Below are 15833 nucleotides of genomic sequence, written 5' to 3'. Positions count from 1 at the left end.
GGTCTATATAAATAGGGGGAACACACAGGGGGGCTATATAACAGGGGGAGCACACAGGGGGGCTATAGACTACTGGGGCTTCACAAAGGGGTCTACATACTATTGGGGGGAAAACACAGGGGGTCCATATACAACTTGGGGCAGCAGAATGGGGTCTATATACAACTTGGAGAGCACACAGGAGGTCTATATCCAAGTGGGGGAGCACACAGGGGGGCTATATACTACTGGGGGAGCACACAGGGGTCTATATACTACCGGTGGGGCACACAGGGGGTCTATATACTACTGGGGGAACATACAGGGGGTCTATATACTACTTGTGAGGCACACAGGTGGTCTATATATAACTGGGGGAGCACACAGGGGTCTGTATACTACTGGGGCAGCACACAAGGGGTCTATTTAATACTGGTGGGGCACACAGGGGGTCTATATACTATTGGGGGAACCACACAGGGGGTTTATATACTACTGGAGGAGCACACAGGGGTCTATATCCAAGTGGGGGAGCACACAGGAGGTCTGTATCCAAGTGGGGGAGCACACAGGGGGGCTAAATACCCCTGAGGGAGCACACAGGGGGTCTATATACTAGTGGGGGAGCACACAGGGGGTCTATATACAACTGGGGCAGCACACAGGAGGTCTATATACTTCTGGGGGAGCACACGGTGGGGGGGGCTATATATAACTGGGGGAACACACAGGGGTCTATATACTACTGGGGGAAGCAAACAAGGGGTATATACTATTGGGAGCAGGACACAAGGGGTATATACTACTGGGGGCAACACACAGCGGCCTATTGTTTTGGAACGCGTGTCGAGGGGGGGGCCTCAGACATAACTTCTCTTGGGGCCCCAGAAATGCCAAGACCGCCCCTGACTATAAGGTGAAAAAAATTACATTGTGGCTTCTTTGTTTTGTATAATATATATGACAAAACTTAAACACCCCAAATTGTACAGCTAGCCAGAGACAAGATACAGTGCTGGCCAAAAGTATTGGCACACCTGCAATTCTGTCAGATAATAGTCAGTTTCTTCCAGAAAGTAATTGCAATCACAAATGCTTTGGTAATAATAATCTCTTCATTTATTTTGCTTGCAATGAAAAAACACAGAAGAGAATAAAGAAATAAAGTCAAATCATTGATCATTTTACACAAAACTCCAAAAATGGGCCGGACTAAAGTATTGGCACTTTCAGCCTAATACTTGGTAGCACAACCTTTAGACAAAATAACTGTAAACAACGGCTTCCGGTAACCATCAATGAGTTTCTTACAACGCTCTGCTGGAATTTTAGACCATTCTTCTTTGGCAAATTGCTCGCGGTCCCTGAGATTTGAAGGGCGCCTTCTTTAAACGGCCATTGTGAGATCTCTCCACAAGTGTTCTATGGGATTCAGGTCTGGACTCATTGCTGGCCACTTTAGAAGTCTCCAGTGCTTTCTCTCAAACCATTTTCTAGTGCTTTTTGAAGTGTGTTTTGGGTCATTGTCCTGCTGGAAGAGCCCTGACCTCTGAGGGAGACCCATGACCTCTGAGGGAGACCCAGCTTTCTCCCACTGGGCCCTACACTATGCTGCACAATGTGTTGGTAGTCTTCAGACTTCATAACGCCATGCACACGGTCAAGCAGTCCAGTGCCAGAGGCAGCAAAGCAACCCCAAACCATCAGGGAACCTCCGCCATGTGTGACTGTAGGGACCGGGTTCTTTTCTTTGAAGGCCTCTTTTTTTCCTGTAAACTCTATGTTGATGCATTTTCCCAAAAAGTTCTCCTTTTGTCTCATGTGACCTGAGATCATTCTTCCAAAAAGTTTTTGGCTTTCTCAGGTAACTTTTGGCAAACTCCAGCCTGGCTTTTTTATGTCTCTGGGTCAGAAGTGGGGTCTTCCTGGGTATCCTACCATAGAGTCCCTTTTCATTCAGACGCCGGTGGATAGTACGGGGTGACACTGTTGTACCCTCGGACTGCAGGGCAGCTAGAACTTGTTTGGATGTTAGTCGAGGTTCTTTAGCCGCCATCCGCACAATCTTTGATTGAAATCTCTCGTCAATTTTCCTTTTCGGTCCACATCTAGGGAGGTAAGTCACAATGCCCACACCTAGGGAGGTTAGCCACAGTGTCATGGGCTTTACCCTTGATGACACTGCGCATGTTAGAGGCCTATTACACAAAGCAATATTCGGCCAAATCGGAGCGATAATCGGCTGAATCGGCCCCTTTCGGCCGATTATCGCTCCGTGGAATAGAGAGAACGATCAGCCGATGATTGTGTCATTGGCCGATCGTCATTTAGGTTCAAACCTAAAATCATCGTTCGCCACCAGTGCATCACTAGGGTGGAATAGCGGTGCGTGGCAACGATCGACGATTTCAAAACACCATACATTACCTGTCCGGGCGCAGGTCTTCTCCCCAGGTCCCGTGCCGCAGCAGCTTCGGAGCGGGGCTGTCTGAACTGACAGACCGCTCAGCCAATCACTGGCCGGAACCACCGCGGCCAGTGATTGGCTGAGCGATCTGTCAGTTCAGACAGCCCCGCTCCGAAGCTGCTGCAGCACGGGACCCGGGGAGAAGAAGACCTGCGCCCGGACAGGTAATGCATGAAACAAGGGCTGCAAGGACATTGGTAATGATTTCCCTGCAGCCCTCGCTAAACGATCATCGGGGCTGTGGAATAGGCCCAGTAAACGAGCGCCGATCTAGCATCTACACCTACATCGTTGATCGGGCCCTGCTCGGCCCGTGGAATAGGACCCTTAGACACAGGAACATTCAGGTCTTTGCAGATGGAATTGTAGCCCTGAGATTGTTCATGCTTCCTCACAATTTGGCTTCTCACGTCCTCAGACAGTTCTTTGGTCTTCTATCTTTTCTCCATGCTCAATGTGGTCACACAAGGACACAGGACAAAGGTGGAGACAACTTTAATCCATTTCAACTGGCTGCAGGTGTGATTTAGTTATTGTCACCAGCTGTTATGTGCCGCAGGTAAGTAACAGCTGCTCGGAATTACACTAATTACAGAAGCATCACATGATTTTTCTAAGGGTGCCAATACTTTTGCTCGCACCCTTTTTTATGTTTGGTGTGGAATTATATCTAATTTGGCTTTTTAACAATTCTTTTTGTGGTTTTTCATTAAAGACAAATTAAATGAAGAGATTAATACCAAAGCATTTGTGATTGCAATTACTTTCTGGAAGAAATTGAGTATTATCTGACAGAATTGCAGGGGTGCCAATACTTTTGGCCAGCACTGTATATAAATTCTACATTTAATCTTTGTGTTATTAGAAAGTCTTGGACCCCGTACCGAACATCCTATTGCCCCCTCTCTCCCACCCTCCAAGCATTTCTGTGCACCGTGTGATAGGGGGTGTATATAGGTGGTATAACTTTGCAGTTTCTGGGGAAAAAAAACTCAGCATGACCTAATGACCCTATTCCACGGGCCGTCTAGAGGAGCAAACGAGCGCTCTTAAAACTTACTCCGAGGACACATTTGACTCCACCTGACTAGGGGCGTAGCTAGGATTCATGGGGCCCCATAGCACAAAACTGTATGGGGCCCCCCTACACACTAAAATATGTAGCCAATGTCTGCTTGTTCTGTCCATCCACTGTATTTACCTATAACAGCCTATTAGGAGTCTCATGGTTATATACATAGGTACAGGAGCAGACTACTTTTTGCTTAACCCTTTATTTACTGCAGTGTGTAAGTGACCCAGTGTTCTCTTACATGCTGCAACACAAACAAAGGGTTAATACAGAAGACAATAAGCTCTCCTTCACTACTCCTGCACTGATAACCCCTGACCTCTGCAGGAGCTCAGAGAACAGAGGTCAAAGGTTATCAGAGTAGTGAGGCAGAGAGCTAATTGTTAACCCTTTTTTGTGTTGCAGCAAGTAAGAGAACACTGGATCACTAACACACTGCAGTACATAAGGAGTTAAGCAAAAGGACACAGGAGGCTCTTATCTTCTCTGGGCCCCCTCCCTCCATGGGCCCCATAGCAACCGCCTTCCCTGCCTCTGTGGTAGCTACACCACTGCACCTGACCCCTAGATTTACAATACGGAGGCAGGAGCCGGGCTGTACCACAAGGTTCCCTTATGTTGCTTGTAGAGATGAGCGAACCGGGTTCGGGTTGAAGTCGATCCGAACCCGATTGTTCGGCATTTGATTAGTGGCGGCTGCTGAACTTGGATAAAGCTCTAAGGTTGTCTGGAAAACATGGATACAGCCAATGACTATATCCATGATCCACATAACCTTAGGGCTTTATCCAACTTCAGCAGCCACCGCTAATCAAATGCCGAAAGTTCGGGTTCGGATGGACTCCAGCATGTTCCAGGTTCGCTCATCTCTAGGTGCTTGTTTATTCCTTTCTGTGTGGATTCTTATATCCACTTATAAACCTACTTTTGTTCTTGTTCGTGAAATGGCGTTGTATATGGCTATTCCCATGGTATGTCTGTACATCTACTATACGTCTGTAATAAGCAAACTATTTATTTCTTTATATGAGAAAACAATAAAAAATTTTGAAATAAAAAAAAAATGTAACTTTTACTTATTTGTTTAACACTGTACAACGATATACATAATACATTACACACGCTATAAAATGAGAGTAGGAAAAACCAATGTCGGGCGCTCCGGAGTTAAAGGCGCTTTATAAAGAAATAATAATAATAATGTCACATTAGAGCAGGATAGAAGTCAGATTGTGTTACACTTGATTAGTATTAGAGATGAGCGAACCGGGTTCGGGTTTGAGTCGATCCGAACCCGAACGTTCGGCATTTGATTAGCGGCGGCTGCTGAACTTTGATAAAGCCCTAAGGTTGTCTGGAAAACATGGATACAGCCAATGACTATATCCATGTTTTCCACATAGCCTTAGGGCTTTATCCAACTTCAGCAGCCACCGCTAATCAAATGCCGAAAGTTCGGGTTCGGATCGACTCGAGCATGCTCCAGGTTCGCTTATCTCTAATTAGTATGTATCCTAGTATGTACATATACATTAGAATGGAGCCTCCCAGTGGGGGTGGGCCCCATGGAAAAAAACTTGCATCCGTTCTACTCCACTGTGACCAATATAAGCAGCAAGTTCAGAGAAGCCTATGATTATTTTGGCCTCCATACTACACGGGAATACCGCGTTGTATAGGTCCTCACGCAGTATCAGGTTAGAGGGGCGGCCTTCTCCTGGATATTTTGAAGAAAAACTACTTTTATTACTGTGGCGCAGCCGAGTCAATCTGGCCTGGCCTACAGCGTCCGTGCTCTTGGCCTGCGGCACCTCTCCCCCCACCTCCAGCCCAGGGGTGCGCCGAAAGGAAGGGTCCCGACATAAGAACATCATAGAGGATTCGGCTATCCATTCAATGAGCAAGAAAACAAGTCTCTTCTGGAGGACCCGAGCTGTCCAGTTGTTACACCTCTGCAGGAGGTGCTATAAGTGCTACAAGCCTGACCTGCAGTAATCTGACAGTCATACTGCTTTCTTCTTTAATGGGGTTCTTTTTCCAACTTTGAGCCATTGAAGAACCTCTAAAAACTTTTGCCCTGTAAAAAAACCTCCCTTTCTACCACAATTTTAAAGTAACTTAAGATGACCAAAGAATTCCCCAAATCCTGGCCTCTTCCTGAAGGTGAGAAGGGACCTGAGATGTGATGTGGCAGCGGCTGTTGTGGTGTCCCTTAGTCCCTCTGCCAATGACTGGCTGAGCATCCCAAGTCCAATCTCAGACCAGGAAACAGCCGGGGACCAAAACGGTGGCATGCGGGCATCAGCGCTGGAGCCGGGGAGGTAAGTGGATGTAATTATTTTCACCCTCACCCTCCCCGGCCATATTGAAAGCAGGACGAGTCCAGTTTGTCGTCTCTAAGATAATAAGCTCATCGCTGTTTCTATCTATTAGCGAACACCAATCTGGTTCCGATACACGCCATGGCTCTGAAGAACTTTAGTTGGAAATCATGACCTCATACTAGTGAATATAGGGAAGGAACCATTATTAGAAAGATGCACAAGACCTTCTAAAGTTGTTACTCATGCAGGCCAATAATAAATAATTTTCCTGATACACACGTTCATCTGGATCAACTAAGCGTGTACTGAACTGTAGGCATCTGATGAAATCCAAGATGCCCAATCCTTCTCCCTTCTGACACGATCTGTCGGGGAGAGTTGGAAGGTATCGAGCATGAGCTTCCATAATATGCAGGGTATCTGAATATATGGAATAAGTTCTTTACTGGGTTATCACCAATGACCATGTAAGAGGTTAGAGCGCTGCTGTCATGTTGTCATTTGCACCTGATACCTTAGTCACTTCATTTTGTCTCCATACGAAACTTGAAGTGTCAGAAAGCAATTGGGACCTTATTAGGTGGTAAATAATCCCCTAGGCGGTAATTACAAGTCATTGGATTTTTACATGACTAAGAAAGGTCTCGGCCGCAGGAGACGTTCTACTTATATTACTTTGTATATAAATACAAGTGTCATGTAACGTTCCTGGAGCTGATGATGAACGAGATCACGAACGAAGCGTACAATAATGGCCGTAGTATAGCAAATCCCTCAACGAGACTCTGATTGCTCCATCACACCTATTACACGAAAGGTTAGTGCTATGGAACTGCATAAATTCTATCCATAGGCTATGAGGTTTACAATGACTATTGGGCTGTATAACATACTGTATTGTCGGCCTGCTATCTGCTCTTCTACTAAACAGTGGTCATATTGACCATCATTGGTCCAGACTATTGATCAGACTCCAGACCAAACCCCTTGAAAGAATTCATCCTCAGACAGCTAAAAGTCATTTAGAATTCAGACAGGGTGTCCCGAAAACTACTCGAACCCCAGACCAGACCCTTTAAACTGACCAAACCTAAATATGATTCAGACCCTTGAAAAGAGCCCTTAAATTGATCAGACCCCAGACCAGACCACCTAAAATTGATCAGACCCCAGACCACAGACCTGAATCCTAAAATAAATCACAAATCCTAAAATAGATCACAGACAACAAAGCAAACTAAAGGTGGTAAGAGTCCTTCAATCACTGACGGCCATCAGTTATCTCATCTGTCCGTCCCCTGTACTCCCCATACACACTAACTATCGGCACCGTTGGGCGTTCTTGGGTCCTCTTTGGTGAAGGGAGGGTTAGGCCACAATCAGAGAGCTCTGAAAGCAGCTTATCGCTCGCAAAACAAAGGGTTTGGATGGTGGTTTTCCATCACCACTGGAGATAGGGGTGTATAAGGACCTTTAATTAGACCACTGACTCAACCCATATAATTACTTAGACCCCAGGGTCGCATCAGGGGCCTAAATGTCCTGTCCAATGATGCATTACAGGAGATCCTTCACACCATCTGTGATAACAGACAGCCGGCATCCCGTGTCCATACTCAAACCATGGTCTGTTACTCAACCTGGACGATATGTTGGAGTAGCTGTGAGTAGGACATGGTTGACCAATGCGTATATAGCATCTGGTAGACAGTATTTGCTATCTTTCTGGTGGTCAAAAAAAAAACAACTTTTCAAGGATGTTATAGAGCCCAGACGATGTGCCCAAATATCTTGACAGCTAACTACAAACCTGGCCTCCATTTATGAAGGTTTTCTTACAGGGTTTACACCAGATCAGGTAAAATTTGCTCCTTTTTGTAAAAGAAAAATGATGACAAAACAAGACTGTGCCCAGCTGCTCTCGGGGAAAGGAAAGTTACATCTTCTGGTATCATTAGGTTCTGGTGCACCAACGGAAATCTTAAGTGGCTGGTATGAGGACTTTCTATAGAGGGGGCCACCCATGGTTAGTCTCAACCCCCATGCTATTAGGTAGAGGGAACCTACCGCCAAGAAACTACATTGTTAGCATTAAGGTAGGAAATTCAGGCTGAACAAAAACTAAAGCTATCCATTCTGGATGGCACAACAGTCCATCATGATAAGGAGCTTAAATTAATCTCTTCTATGGGGGTCACAGCACAGATGTGTAAACCTATTAGGTTGATATCTTATATTTTTTTTCCGCAGAGCTACTCCAAAGTTCCTCTATGGCAAATCAATCTATTGACTTCCAATTCGAGCTGACTGGGTTTCCAGGCACCCCCCAATTTTTAGAAATTCCATTCTCCATTGTCATTTTTATCTTCTATAACATCACATTGATCTGTAACGGATCCGTAGTGATGCTGATCATAATGAGAGAAAAGCTTCACGAGCCTCTGTACTTACTGATCGCCAACCTGGCTTTCTCCAACCTCTTCTTTGACACGGTGACCTTACCCAAGATCATTGCCAAGTACTGGTTTGATGGTGGGAGACTATCTTTCCTCGAGTGTCTCATGCAGACGTGTTTAGTCCACCTATTTGGTGGAATGGATTCTTTTATCCTTATGTTGATGGCTTTTGATCGCTATATTGCAATTTGCAGACCACTGAGCTACTCATCCATAATGACCCCGAACATTACTCTTGTTTCCTGTGGGGTGTTCTGGCTCATCATGGTGGCCTTTGGCTTTGCCACCTTAATAATTACCAAGCATGTCTTCTGTGGTCCTTATAAGATTGTTAGCTTCTTCTGCAATAGCTCAACCATGTTACGCTTGGCTTGTGATGATGTCAGTGCCACTCGGCAAGTGCTATTGATTGATGGCTTGTTCATCCTCTTTTCTTCATTGGCTTTAATCATCTTTTCCTACGCCGTCATCATCCTGTCCATTGTCTTGTCTTCCCACTCTAAGGGCTGGAGGAAGGCTCTATCCACATGCACCACACACTGGATCATCATGACCTTGTTCTACGTACCTCGAATATTTGTATATTTGGCCAATTTCGTTAAACTTGCCCTTTCACCAGATCTCAATGTCTTAATCATTGTTCTTCACTCGTATTTGCCACATTTGGCCAACCCTATAATATACTGTCTGAGGACCGAGGAGATCAAGAGGACAATCAAAATTATTATTAAAAGCAAGATTGTCTTTGGGGTGTAATACCCTTATGTAACACTAATGTGAGTGGAGTCCTATGTAATAACACACTTAGCAGACTCATCTTGGCTACTTGCATAGTTTAACATGTATGTAATCTGCTCCTAATGATATGTACAGAGAATAGAGACAATTCTGTGTTACTTAATTTCTAATTTTATTTTGACTTTCATAATACTTTGGTCTTTCTCTGGATCTTGACCAGTGGTTTTCAACCTGTAGCTCTCTAGTATGCCCGGATGTGCTCCAGACTCTAAATTATGGAGAACCAATGAGACGCCAAGTGGTACCAACATGGACAACCCAAGATCATGAGTTCTGGGTCAGCACAATTGGTGCTAGAGATGGGAGATGAGAACTACATGATGTGTAGATGTCCAGAAAGTTATGGGCAACATGAACAAAAGTACAAGACCTACAGATCATAGTCAAGACCTGACGAGTGTTTGAGGTGACGAAGATGAATTGAACAGATCTATTTTAAGCGTCCATTATTCTCAGAAGTCTACACCTCGGAGTCATTCATTGTGTCGTCCATTGGGTTGTCCATATTGAAGCCATCTGGAATCACTTTGCTTTTCCAAAATTATGTTTTATGTCAGAAGAATAAAACTATATCTAGGTTCTCGAAAAAACCCAACAGCCTTCCGGCCTTCGGTGGTCAACGTCTTTATCCACCGATATTTACCACCGATAAGTAGCACCAAGGTCTTCGGACCAGTTGATGGTTATGTTCTTAGTGCTAGAATGTGGAGACTTTTAATACCGTTATTCTTATCGGTGCCAGATGTGCCTGGACACATGAAGCATCTCCCATATATTGGCAGCAGTAACGGGTGACATGTTTTATTTAATAAGGTTATAAACAAAATATAAAATATATGTATTGACTGTAATAGCCCTTTAGGCACCTCCGTGTTGCTGGGAGTAGTCCATGAGCTTAGAGATTGTTGCTATGCACTCCCTTGGTTTAGACTTTGCTGTAGAGAGTCTGCACAGATCTGTCAGACTGCGGTCAGTGTTCTGGAGTAGACGTCACTCACGGTTATGTGGCTGTAGGACCCAGAGGGGCAGATGCAGGAAGAAACCTTTCCTGTAGGTGTGAGCCACGCTGCTCCGGCTTATACTCTTAAAGAGTCTTTTACCTCCGGGAGAACAGAGCTAATTTTCATTTTGGCACTTTTGTTTTTTTCTTCCTCATGTTTAAAATCCCAGAGCGCTTGTATTTTATCACCTACAGACCCACATGAGCCCTTATTTTTTGTGACACAAGTTATACTTTGCAAGGAAGGACATAAAGGGGGTCTCCCTCAAAAAATCTTTTAAATCAACTGATATCAGAAAATTATATAGATTTCTAATTTACTTCTACTTAAAAATCTCCAGTCTTCCCATACTTGTCAGCTGCTGTATGCCCTGCAGGAAGTGGTGTATTCTCTCCAGTATGACACAGTGCTCTCTGCTGCCACCTCTGTCCATGTCAGGACCTGTCCAGAGCAGCAGCAAAATCACATAGAAAACCTTTCCTGCTCTGGACAGTTCCTGACATGGACAGAGGTGGCAGCAGAGAGCACAGTGTCAGACTGGAGAGAATACACCACTTCCTGCAGGGCATACAGCAACTGACAAGTATAGGAAGACTTGAGATTTTTAAATAGAAGTAAATTACAAATCTATTTAACTTGCTGACACCAGTTGATTTGAAAGAAAAATTTTCTCCATAAAATATACTGTGAAACCCCAAAAAAGTATTTGTGCGGTGAAATTGGTAAGAAAATTGTAAATTTTAGGATTTTTTTGTCTTTACGCTGTTAAATGTGTTTTAAAACTGACATGTTGTCTATGTTCCTCAAGTCAGTACGATTACAACCATGTATACAACTTTCATTTTATTTTACTACTTTTAAGAAATTAAAGCTTTTAAAAAATGTATAAATGTTCTTGAAATCACTCTATTCCCATCCTTATAACGCTTTTATCCTTCAGTCTATGTTGCTGTGTGAGGTGTATCTCGCTTGCGTATGGGCGACATTTTGCTCACTTTTTATTAAATGTGGTCAAGGTTTTTTTTGTTTATTTATATTTTTTATTTAATATACAGGAAAAAGAGGGGGGGGGTGATAAAACCAATCAGATGGAATTTTTTATATATGATTTTTTTTTACACTAATTTGTAGTCTCCCCAGAGGAATCCTATAAGGATGCTTAGGGATCAATGCACTATATATGAACTGCATTGATCAATGTTATCTGTACTCAATTGCTAAGGCTGAAGGCAGCCTAAAGCAATCGCCCAGCAGGGACCAGCGTCAGAGCATCAGTAAGTATAACTGGTTGGTTTTCTGTGATCATGGAAAGCCAATTCCCCCCACTGAACAGCAGTGAAGGCTTTTACAAGCCATTTAAATGCAGCTGTGAGTTTTGACAGTGGCATCTCAATGGTAAATGCCACCGAGGATCCCTCCATGCTGGATATTAGCACCACCCACCAGCCCACCAGGGGGCGCCGTGTATACAGCAGGCTCACGTCATGAGCTCGCTATAAATATAGTTGACAGCACCAGGATGGGCATACTCGTCCTGTGTCTTCAGCAGGTTATAAGCTTTTACCTCTCTCTTAGCTTACCGGTGTTCCTGTCTGGATTGGGAACAGCAGCTTGAAGTAGACTTGTCCTCCCAGTGTAGACTGTAGGCCGTCTCAGGTGACACCTCCACATGATGCCACCATGTATACCACCCAGATCTGGGAAGCTAGCAGCTGGAATACGATGTTGGGTAACTTTGTAGCATACAAGTATTTACTCGGTGAAAATAGACGTTACAGGAAACTGGACACTGTCTAGGCCTCAGGCTTTATACAAGGCCTAGCAACCAGGAGGAGACATAGAGAGGGGATCTTCACTCCGCTGGTCAGGCCAGGAGTAACTAGAAACCTTCAGCCCTCTGGGGAGAGAAGACTGGACTTACATGGCACGGATTGCTTCTTAGAGCACAGCCCAGGGAAGGTCATGCGACCAAAATATTTACTTCCTAGACATGTGACCACTGAATGGCACATACACAGTCATTTCAACCCTTGCACTTCCATTATTCTACAGTTTAAGCAGTGCTGGCTTACAAAACACAATGTAAGATACATTGCAGGAGATTCCTCAGCCACACTACAACCTTTGAAGCAGGGATAAGGGTATTAGGACACTACAATTTTTTGTAACCCTTCCCCCCTCCATACACACAAACATACACACATTCTTTAGTCTCCCTCCCCCCATTATTAATGTCCCCTTTGTTTCAACAATAAAAAAATGAAGCTCATCTCTCCCTGATCCCACCCTGAGCCACTGCACCACCTGTACCAGTCTCTTTCACTGCACCACCTGTACCAGTCTCTTTCACTGCACCACCTGTACCAGTCTCTTTCACTGCACCACCTGTACCAGTCTCTTTCACTGCACCACCTGTACCAGTCTCTTTCACTGCACCACCTGTACCAGTCTCTTTCATTGCACCACCTGTACCAGTCTCTTTCACTGCACCACCTGTACCAGTCTCTTTCACTGCACCACCTGTACCAGTCTCTTTCACTGCACCACCTGTACCAGTCTCTTTCACTGCACCACCTGTACCAGTCTCTTTCACTGCACCAACCATACCAGTCTCTTTCACTGCACCAACCATACCAGTCTCTTTCACTGCGCCACCTGTACCAGTCTCTTTCATTGCACCACCTGTACCAGTCTCTTTCACTGCACCAACCATACCAGTCTCTTTCATTGCACCACCTGTACCAGTCTCTTTCACTGCACCACCTGTACCAGTCTCTTTCATTGCACCACCTGTACCAGTCTCTTTCACTGCACCAACCATACCAGTCTCTTTCACTGCACCACCTGTACCAGTCTCTTTCACTGCACCAACCATACCAGTCTCTTTCACTGCACCAACCATACCAGTCTCTTTCACTGCACCAACCATACCAGTCTCTTTCATTGCACCACCTGTACCAGTCTCTTTCACTGCACCACCTGTACCAGTCTCTTTCACTGCACCACCTGTACCAGTCTCTTTCACTGCACCAACCATACCAGTCTCTTTCACTGCACCAACCATACCAGTCTCTTTCACTGCACCATTTTTACCAGTCTCTTTCACTGCACCACCTGTACCAGTCTCTTTCACTGCACCATTTTTACCAGTCTCTTACACTGCACCACCTGTACCAGTCTCTTTCACTGCACCATTTTTACCAGTCTCTTACACTGCACCACCTGTACCAGTCTCTTTCACTGCACCATTTTTACCAGTCTCTTTCACTGCTCCACTCGTACCAGTCTCTTTCACTGCACCACCCGTACCAGTCTCTTTCATTGCACCACCTGTACCAGTCTCTTTCACTGCACCATTTCTACCAGTCTCTTTCACTGCACCACCTGTACCAGTCTCTTTCACTGCACCACCTGTACCAGTCTCTTTCACTGCACCATTTCTACCAGTCTCTTTCACTGCTCCACTCGTACCAGTCTCTTTCACTGCACCATTTCTACCAGTCTCTTTCACTGCACCACCTGTACCAGTCTCTTTCACTGCACCACCTGTACCAGTCTCTTTCACTGCACCATTTCTACCAGTCTCTTTCACTGCACCACCTGTACCAGTCTCTTTCACTGCTCCACTCGTACCAGTCTCTTTCACTGCACCACCTGTACCAGTCTCTTTCACTGCACCATTTTTACCAGTCTCTTTCACTGCACCACCTGTACCAGTCTCTTTCACTGCACCATTTTTACCAGTCTCTTACACTGCACCACCTGTACCAGTCTCTTTCACTGCTCCACTCGTACCAGTCTCTTTCACTGCACCACCCGTACCAGTCTCTTTCACTGCACCACCTGTACCAGTCTCTTTCACTGCACCACCTGTACCAGTCTCTTTCACTGCACCACCTGTACCAGTCTCTTTCACTGCACCACTTGTACCAGTCTCTTTCACTGCGCCACCTGTACCAGTCTCTTTCACTGCTCCACTCGTACCAGTCTCTTTCACTGCACCACCCGTACCAGTCTCTTTCACTGCACCACCTGTACCAGTCTCTTTCACTGCACCACCTGTACCAGTCTCTTTCACTGCACCACCTGTACCAGTCTCTTTCACTGCACCATTTCTACCAGTCTCTTTCACTGCTCCACCCGTACCAGTCTCTTTCACTCACCACCTGTACCAGTCTCTTTCACTGCACCATTTCTACCAGTCTCTTTCACTGCTCCACCCGTACCAGTCTCTTTCACTCACCACCTGTACCAGTCTCTTTCACTGCACCATCTGTACCAGTCTCTTTCACTGCACCATCTGTACCAGTCTCTTTCACTCACCACCTGTACCAGTCTCTTTCACTGCACCACCTGTACCAGTCTCTTTCACTGCACCATTTCTACCAGTCTCTTTCACTGCTCCACTCGTACCAGTCTCTTTCACTGCACCACCTGTACCAGTCTCTTTCACTGCACCATTTTTACCAGTCTCTTTCACTGCACCACCTGTACCAGTCTCTTTCACTGCACCATTTTTACCAGTCTCTTACACTGCACCACCTGTACCAGTCTCTTTCACTGCTCCACTCGTACCAGTCTCTTTCACTGCACCACCCGTACCAGTCTCTTTCACTGCACCACCTGTACCAGTCTCTTTCACTGCACCACCTGTACCAGTCTCTTTCACTGCACCACCTGTACCAGTCTCTTTCACTGCACCACCTGTACCAGTCTCTTTCACTGCACCACTTGTACCAGTCTCTTTCACTGCGCCACCTGTACCAGTCTCTTTCACTGCTCCACTCGTACCAGTCTCTTTCACTGCACCACCTGTACCAGTCTCTTTCACTGCACCACCTGTACCAGTCTCTTTCACTGCACCACCTGTACCAGTCTCTTTCACTGCACCATTTCTACCAGTCTCTTTCACTGCTCCACCCGTACCAGTCTCTTTCACTCACCACCTGTACCAGTCTCTTTCACTGCACCATTTCTACCAGTCTCTTTCACTGCTCCACCCGTACCAGTCTCTTTCACTCACCACCTGTACCAGTCTCTTTCACTGCACCATCTGTACCAGTCTCTTTCACTGCACCATCTGTACCAGTCTCTTTCACTCACCACCTGTACCAGTCTCTTTCACTGCACCACCTGTACCAGTCTCTTTCACTGCACCATTTCTACCAGTCTCTTTCACTGCTCCACTCGTACCAGTCTCTTTCACTGCACCACCTGTACCAGTCTCTTTCACTGCACCATTTTTACCAGTCTCTTTCACTGCACCACCTGTACCAGTCTCTTTCACTGCACCATTTTTACCAGTCTCTTACACTGCACCACCTGTACCAGTCTCTTTCACTGCACCACTTGTACCAGTCTCTTTCACTGCACCACCCGTACCAGTCTCTTTCACTGCACCACCTGTACCAGTCTCTTTCACTGCACCACCTGTACCAGTCTCTTTCACTGCACCACCTGTACCAGTCTCTTTCACTGCACCACTTGTACCAGTCTCTTTCACTGCACCACCTGTACCAGTCTCTTTCACTGCTCCACTCGTACCAGTCTCTTTCACTGCACCACCCGTACCAGTCTCTTTCACTGCACCACCTGTACCAGTCTCTTTCACTGCACCACCTGTACCAGTCTCTTTCACTGCACCACCTGTACCAGTCTCTTTCACTGCACCATTTCTACCAGTCTCTTTCACTGCTCCACCCGTACCAGTCTCTTTCACTCACCACCTGTACCAGT

At 45.6% G+C, this 15833-nt stretch overlaps 1 protein-coding gene across 1 annotated transcript; it reads left to right on the top strand.

Annotated features, from left to right (window-relative positions):
- Nucleotides 1–8259: 8259 nt before the first annotated feature.
- LOC138793992 (olfactory receptor 1E1-like) lies at nt 8260–9054 on the top strand. Its single transcript, XM_069972757.1, has one exon. It carries the CDS (start codon nt 8260–8262, stop codon nt 9052–9054), a length of 795 nt encoding a protein of 264 aa, XP_069828858.1.
- The last annotated feature ends 6779 nt before the right edge of the window (nt 9055–15833 follow it).

This window comes from Dendropsophus ebraccatus, chromosome 5 (assembly GCF_027789765.1).
Source record: "Dendropsophus ebraccatus isolate aDenEbr1 chromosome 5, aDenEbr1.pat, whole genome shotgun sequence".
NCBI lineage: Eukaryota > Metazoa > Chordata > Amphibia > Anura > Hylidae > Dendropsophus > Dendropsophus ebraccatus.
The sequence above is the reverse complement of the archived record's forward strand: the minus strand, read 5'-3'. Positions and strand labels throughout refer to the sequence as shown.

Coding starts and splice junctions, on each gene's coding strand:
- LOC138793992 (XM_069972757.1), top strand. CDS start 8,260: ATGAGAGAAAAGCTTCACGAGCCTCTGTACTTACTGATCGCCAACCTG.